Source organism: Sardina pilchardus, chromosome 5, assembly GCF_963854185.1.
Source record: "Sardina pilchardus chromosome 5, fSarPil1.1, whole genome shotgun sequence".
Taxonomy (NCBI): Eukaryota; Metazoa; Chordata; class Actinopteri; order Clupeiformes; family Clupeidae; genus Sardina; species Sardina pilchardus.
The window spans coordinates 14,716,898-14,724,397 of NC_084998.1; the positions used below are offsets into that span (position 1 = coordinate 14,716,898).

Below are 7,500 nucleotides of genomic sequence, written 5' to 3' on the forward strand. Positions count from 1 at the left end.
TTAGGGTGCCCCGCATCTTTGTGTGTGTGCTCGCTTACGTAGTTAATTTTATGTTCACCGACTGAAAACATAAAATATCCACTGCATATGCTTTCACCAAATCAACAGCTGAGCTGGTATCTTAATTTATTAAAGTCATTCTGCCATGAAGCTATTTATCAACGACTTTAGCAAAATTCAGCTGTCAACTCAACCTTGCAGCAATCCTTCAAATTCAAACTTTCTGGTGCTGCAGCTGGAGAAACAAATTGCTATTTTGTCACATTTTGGAATTTGGAACCACAAACAAAGAGGAAAATGATACAGTTTGAGACGAGACGAGACGAGACGAGACGAGACGAGAGACAAGTTCCTGCAGTGGGACGGTGGCTACAGGGGGAGAGTCTATGAGGCGGCATGCCATACACACACACACACACACACACACACACACACACAGCACAGGCTACCATACTGGGCCTTCATTATCTAGAACCCAAATCAGCATGTGCGTGCACACACACACACACGCACACACACATGCATCCCAAGAGTGGAGGGTATAAATATATACTGTATAAAAAACATGGAGCAGCAGAATGATACACATACAGCACATACACAAGTATGGCATCCATGGTGTATACACACACACACACACACACAAACAGGTCAGACTCATGATGATGGTTTGTAGTGGCTAGCAAAGCGAGGGGGGGGGGGCAGGCAGCGGCAGGAGTGTTCCGAGGTAGTCGTAGTACTGGTAGTAGTTGATGAGGATGATGGAGTGCCGCGTGGATAGCAAAAGAAAATAATAAAGGAGGAAAAAATAAATCTGGATTTCATTTAACCCCCCCCCCCCACCCCCCCCCCCCCCCATCCCAACCCTCCTTCTGCCGCTTTTGAAGTCCTGCTTCCCTGCTTGTGAGAGCCAAATCAGATTTTCCACAACTCGGTTACTTCAGATAGCGACACACATACACACATACACACACAGTCACACACACACACACACACACACACATATAAATACACACACACACACACCAGGAACTGAGATAAACAGCGTGATCCGCAATATAACCCTTCTCTTGCAATCCATTACAACCCCCTGACGCCAACCCATCAAACTGATCCCTTTCACCACTCCCCTCACACACACACACACACACACACACACACACACACACACACACTCAATCACGAACGCTGTGTGAGCACTACTGCAAGCCGACGTCGTTTCCACCAGCTCACACACAGATGGCGGGTGTATGGCAGCACACCTTCACCTTCCCGTGTGTGTGTGTGTGTGTGTGGGTCCACAGCAGGCCACTGAGCCTAATGCCTGTCAATCATGTGGGAAACATGATGCAGAAATGCACTACTGCCTGCACTTAAACCTCATCACACACTCACACTCACACTCACACAGACACAGACACAGACACAGACACAGACACAGACACAGACACAGACACAGAGACACACACACACACACACACACACACACACAGACACACACACGTAATGAAGTAATGGAGAGGAGAGAGGAGGAGAGGAGGGTGGTGTAGAGATGAGAGAGGGATAGGAGGGTGGTGTAGAGATGAGAGTGGAGGAGAGGGAGAGAATGAGGGAAAAAAGGAGAAAGAGGGGGGAAAAGGAGAGAGAGAAGAAAAAAGGAGAGAAGAGGAGGGGGAAAATGGAGAGGAGGGAAGAGTAGGAATGGAGAGGAGGGTAGGATTGGGTATTGAAGGTGGAGAAGAGGAGGAGAGGGGAGGAGAGGAGAGAGGAGGAGACTGGAGGTGAGAGAGAGAGGAGGGGAGAGAGAAGGAGAGAGGAGGAGAGAGAGAGGAGGGGAGGGGAGAGGGGCTCACCACGCTTTCCACTGAAGGGGAAGAAAAGGAAGTGATAGTCACATTCCTATAGGGAGAGTCCCCGCTGCGGCCTAGAGAAGAGGGGAGGGGGTGTGTGTATGTGGTGTGTGTGTATCTGGCGTGTATGTGTGTGTGTGTGTGTGTGTGTGTGTGTGTGTGTGTATCTGGCGTGCGTGTGTGTGTGTGTGTGTGTGTGTGTGTGTGTGTGTGTGCGTGTGCGTGTGTGTGTGTGACTGTGACTGTGTGTGTGTGTGTATGACTATGTGTGAGTGTTTGTGAGAGTTATCAGATCTACTCCTTCCTGATGCCAAGAACAATTCCTATTTTTTGAATATGAAATGAAACCATAAGCAAATACCAACACTAGAGAGCCCTGCGAGCGCCAGAGTTTATGACCAGTCCACTGAAAGAGATGAGACGGAACCACTTTCCCCGGCTAAACAACATTACTTCACACTTGGAACACCTTCCATAAACCATAATTGCGACCAAATATGAGATGCTATCTAAACGTCAAACACTGCCTATTCAAATAAGAAACCAGACCACCTCACCAGATCCTCACACAGAAACCATTTGCAACAGTAAACAACGAACCCTTTGACCGCTGGCTGGGAAACAAGTCTTAAACACTCGTCCTTGTGTTTTCCTGATGATGGTGTTAGGCAATCAGGTTAACAGTGTTAGCTGCTGCGTCCACTGTGTGGGCATCTGAGAGGCGAGTTACCTTGAAAGTCCTCGGAGTTCGGCAGCTTGACCCCGCATATGACATAGTCCGACTGATTGTTCTACGAGGGTAGAGAGAGAGAAAGAGGTTAAATCAACACGCCATTAAGCTCAGCGCGCAAACAAGGTCAAAGAAACATAACAAGTACATTGAATTAGCGAAATGACGTGTGAAGTTTCGAGAAAGAAAACAGAGGGGATGAAAGCCTTATAAAGCAACACTACGTACTGTACTGTAGCTTTTCTATTCACATTAAAGTAATTCTGAATGTTCAGTGACTCGTTACAGGAAGAATGGTGTCTCTATGCTCTCTTTGGTGTGCATGCTGGGAAAAGCCCTTCTCTTGCACTTCTCTTACACCCTTTGGCGTATTTTTTTATTTTATTTTTTTTTAATGTGGGAGTGTAAGAAATACCAGTTCTTATATTGTGTTCGTTTAAAAAGTGTATTTATTTTGATTTCTAACAAGCGATGGACTACTCATTTGCACATGGAGGGCCAGCTGTTTGACAGGCATGCTGGGGTGGGGATCGGGTGGTGTCAGGCGGTGTGGTGCGGTGCGGTGTCAGGTGGTGGGGTGATGGTGGTGGTAGTGGTGGCCAATGGTGAGCTCAGTGCCGGGCGGTAGAGAGGCCAGGAGGAAATGAGGAGCTGTTAGTCCAATCAGACCGCTCTGAGTGCCCAGCTCTCTAGCCTTACAGCTGCGAGACACACTCCCCACTAATAAGGCACCAATTTGCAGAGGTGTAAGAGTGTGTGTGTGTGTGTGTGTGTGTGTGTGTGTGTGTGTGTGTGTGTGTGTAGCACATTTACAGCAAGAGGGGTGCAGAGGTTCAGGGTCATGTGAGAGGTACTGCTGTGTGAGTGTGAGTGTGTGTGTGTGTGTGTGTGTGTGTGTGTGTGTGTGTGTGTGTGAATGTAAAGCTTAAGATTCTGTCCTCACCACTTCGATGGGGTAGATGTAGGAGAGCTCCGACAGGAGTTGCCGACATCGGAAGGTCAGCTGTGCGTTGGACTTCAGGAACAATTCTCTGGAGGAGGGACACATGGAGAGCCATGGGTTACCAGAGCCCCACACAAATACATCAGCTGTGACACCAGTAGAGACAGTCTTATACACACACACACACACCCACACACACACACACACACACACATAGAGCCCCACACAAATACATCAGCTCTGAAACCAGTAGAGACAGTGTTATATACACACACACACACACACAAACACACACACATAGAGCCCCACACAAATACATCAGCTCTGACACCAGTGGAGACAGAACGCCACAAAGAGTCGTAAAAACAACATTCAACTACAGGAAAAACTAGCAAGTACGGCGGGAAATGTATGACAACACGTCGAACCAAAACATGACTACAATTCATCATTTCATTTACTGAAGAGCAGGAAAGTCTCAATAAGCGGTCATCGAACAGGCTCTGACACCAGGACAGTGTACAGAGAGAGAGAGAGAGAGAGAGAGAGAGAGAGAGAGAGAGACAGAAAGAGAGCGAAAGAGAGACAGAGAGAGAGAGAGAGAGATATTTTATATTTTAACTCATTCTTACCAAACCACTGAACGATTCACACAATCAGCGAGAGCGAGAGAGAGAGAGAAAGAAAGAGCGAGGGAGAGAGAGACGGCACATGGGCGCTTCAGAGCGAGAGCGATGGCGTGAGACTACGGAGCGGAGCTGGAAGCGCTGGCAGGGCGCGGGAGGAGAAACGGAGGAGAAGCGGAGCGCTCGCTCGAGTGATGAGGTTTATCACTGCTGGGGTGTGTGTGCCGGCTGCAGTGTTTGTGTTGGCCGGGAGCACAGGGCTGCGCTAATGGGCCCGCAGCTCAGAGACCGGCGCTCTGGTAATTGTAAGAGCAACTCAATTATCATAACTGTTCAATTACAGGGCACCTCATCATCGTCCCCCCAAACCTCTCACACACACACACACGAACACACACGAACACACACGAACACACACACACACACACACACACACACACACACACACACACACACACACACACACACACACACACACACACACACACACACACACACACACACACACACAGTCCTCATCCAATGCACAGGGGACAATCAGCCTCAGATTACAACATATGTGTCAATTCCAGCGTGCTGTGTTATCCCAGTGGAAGATAGAGAGTGTGTGTGTGTGTGTGTGTGTGTGTGTGTGTGTGTGTGTAGGGGTAGTGGTAGTGTGTGTGTGTGTGTGTGTGTGTGTGTAGGGGTAGGGGTAGTGGTAATGTTGGGGTTTGGGGGGGCTGACCTGTGAGACAGAGGGCGAGGGTGAGGAGAGAGTGAACTAATGTTTGCTCTTCACATTTCACATCCCTGCCCAATAGCTACTGGGGTGACTTAGGAGGAAAAATATGGAGATCTGAGTCACACACACACACACACACTCTCTCTCTCTCTCTCTCTCACACACACACACACACATACACACACATACACACTAGATATGAGTGTGTCATATGTTTCCGTTTAAGTGCGGTGTGTGTGTGTGTGTGTGTGTGTGTGTGTGTGTGTGTGTGTGTGTGTGTGTGAGAGAGAGTGTGTGTGGTTATGTGTGTTTGCACTGCACGGTGTGTGTTTGTGTGTGTAAGATGACACACTGTGAAATCCAGACACTTATATCAACACATAGAGAGAGCAGAGGATAATGGCCAGTCATTAGACACACATGAAAAGGCCTGCGAGGCCTGTGTGTGCGTGTGTGTCTGAGCGTGTCTGAGTGTGTCTGTGTGTGCATGCGTGTCTGAGTGCGTGGTGTGTGGTGTGTGTGTGAGTCTGAGTGTGTGTGTGTGTGTGTGTGTGTGTGAGTATGAGTGTGTGTGTGTGTGTGTGTGTGAGTCTGAGTGTGCGTATCTGAGTGTGTGTGTGTGTGTGTGTGTGTGTGTGTGTGTGTGTGTGTGTGTGTGTGTGTGTGTGTGTGTGTGTGTGCGTGTGAATGGATGTGATTCAGCAGGTCCGTTCCGTGACTTTCATCTGCACGTCCCCATCTCTCTCTGCCTGGGTGGCGCACGGACTCCGCCTTGACCTCTCTGGGCCAATAGGACTCAGTCCTGACCGCTCTGGGCCAATAGGACTCAGTCCCGACCGCTCTGGGCTGGACGGATCTCCACTCTGACCACACCGGGGCCAATGGGATTCCACTCTCACCACTGCGGCCCAATAGGATTCCGCCCTGACCGCTCTGGGCCAATGGGGATTCGGCCCTGACCACTCCGGGCCAATAAGGTCAAACCCTGACCCTGACTCCACGGTGATGCACAGCAGGCGCTTGCTGTGGTTCAGCTGCATTATCAGGGCCGACTGGCCCCCTTTGGAAAACATACTTCAAGGCCCCCTTAATGGCCCAACATATATTTTGGTAAGACAATACTCCTTTAGGTTGAGGGTTGGGGTTGGGATGGGGAATGTGGTCTTTAGTGTGTGTGGGGGGGGGTTAGCAAGGATGCCTGTCCATCGAAAACAATAGGAGTGTTTACTGTGGGTTTGCCAGTCGAGGAGAGATGGTCTGTGGTATGTGCGGCTTTGATTACTGTTTGGGGTGACTGCCGGATCACAGGTGGGCTTCAGACAAACAAGCAGCGTGTCAGAGACTGGCACACGCAAGCGGGGCGCTGTATCCACCCACCCACACACACACACAGCACTCACACACACACCTACCCACACACACACACACACACCCTAACCCATGACCAAGGTAAACAACTCAGACATGCTTTCACACAATCTGCTTACTCTCACATTCGCCCGCCCCCACTCCCCCGATTCACACACTCACACACACACACGCTTTGCAAACCCTCCACGGGACTGAAAAAACACACACACAAAAACAGAACAAAAGCCAACATCCTCTCCACGTAAAAAGGCCAGAATGATCTGCCCAGGCATTTGAAACAAGCCACGCTTTGGTGGAACATGCCATTCTAGCCGCTTGAGCGGGAAGCCCAACGTAAATCTCCAGCAGATGTGGAGTGGGGGAAAAGAACAAGGGGAGAGAAAAAGAAGGGGAGAGAGAAAAGGAGGAGGATGAAGAGGATGAGTAATTAGGGGTTTGTCGACACCTACCTCTTGGCTGTGCACTCTTTCTGCTGCTCGCTTAAAGACTCTCTCTCCTTCTCCAGAGTCTGGTGCTTCATGGAAAATGCTTCCTCTGAAAGAAAGAAAAAGAGAAAGAAAGAAAGAAAGAAAGAAAAGTGAATACAAAAAAGCACCGGTAGTCGTGTGGTGTGGTGTGGTGTGGTGTGGTATAATTTCACAGGTGGTTAAGCAGAAGGCTTGTTCGGTGTTTTATACCCCTTAATTAAATGTTGCAAACATCAAATGGTTGCCTTCAGCGGGGGAAAAAAAAAGATTTCCTCTGGAGATAACAGGTAAAAGGGCTGAGAGCAAAACGCTCACAGAATATTTACAACCTTCTTTCTCAGCCAAAACCATAATTATAAACATCACGAATATAAACTCTGGATATAAAAAAGAGAACTTTGTAAACTGATGAATCATTACAAGCATTTCAGGAGACTAAAATACAGAATCAGCAATAGCTTGTAGGTTCAGACTTCAGATTCTGAGTCATTCTTCAGACACACACACACACACACACACATACACACACACACACTTCCTGATTGCAATGTCCCACAGTTAATGCAACTTGTCAAAGTTGTTATTGTGTAACGAGAGATGTGTGTGTGTGTGTGTGTGTGTGTGTGTGTGTGTGTGTGTGTGTGTGTATGGGGGGGGGCAGACTAGGCAAGCTGTGGGTACAGACACACCTTAATCGCATTAGCCATCAAAATATACAATCTGCACAGATTAGCTCCCTTTGGAGATGGGGGGGAGGGACACACACTCTTCAAAGCAGATAATCTGTGA

At 48.7% G+C, this 7,500-nt stretch overlaps 1 protein-coding gene across 1 annotated transcript in view; it reads right to left on the reverse strand.

Annotated features, from left to right (window-relative positions):
* The window catches only part of uvrag (UV radiation resistance associated gene), a 104,261-nt gene that overhangs the window by 68,250 nt on the left and 28,511 nt on the right, over positions 1–7,500 (reverse strand). Inside the window, exons 9-11 of the mRNA XM_062536595.1 lie at positions 6,694–6,778; positions 3,524–3,611; positions 2,581–2,641 (exon numbers count right to left, since the gene is read on the reverse strand). Coding sequence (XP_062392579.1) covers positions 2,581–2,641; positions 3,524–3,611; positions 6,694–6,778 — 234 coding nt within the window. The remainder of the gene's footprint in view (positions 1–2,580; positions 2,642–3,523; positions 3,612–6,693; positions 6,779–7,500) is intronic.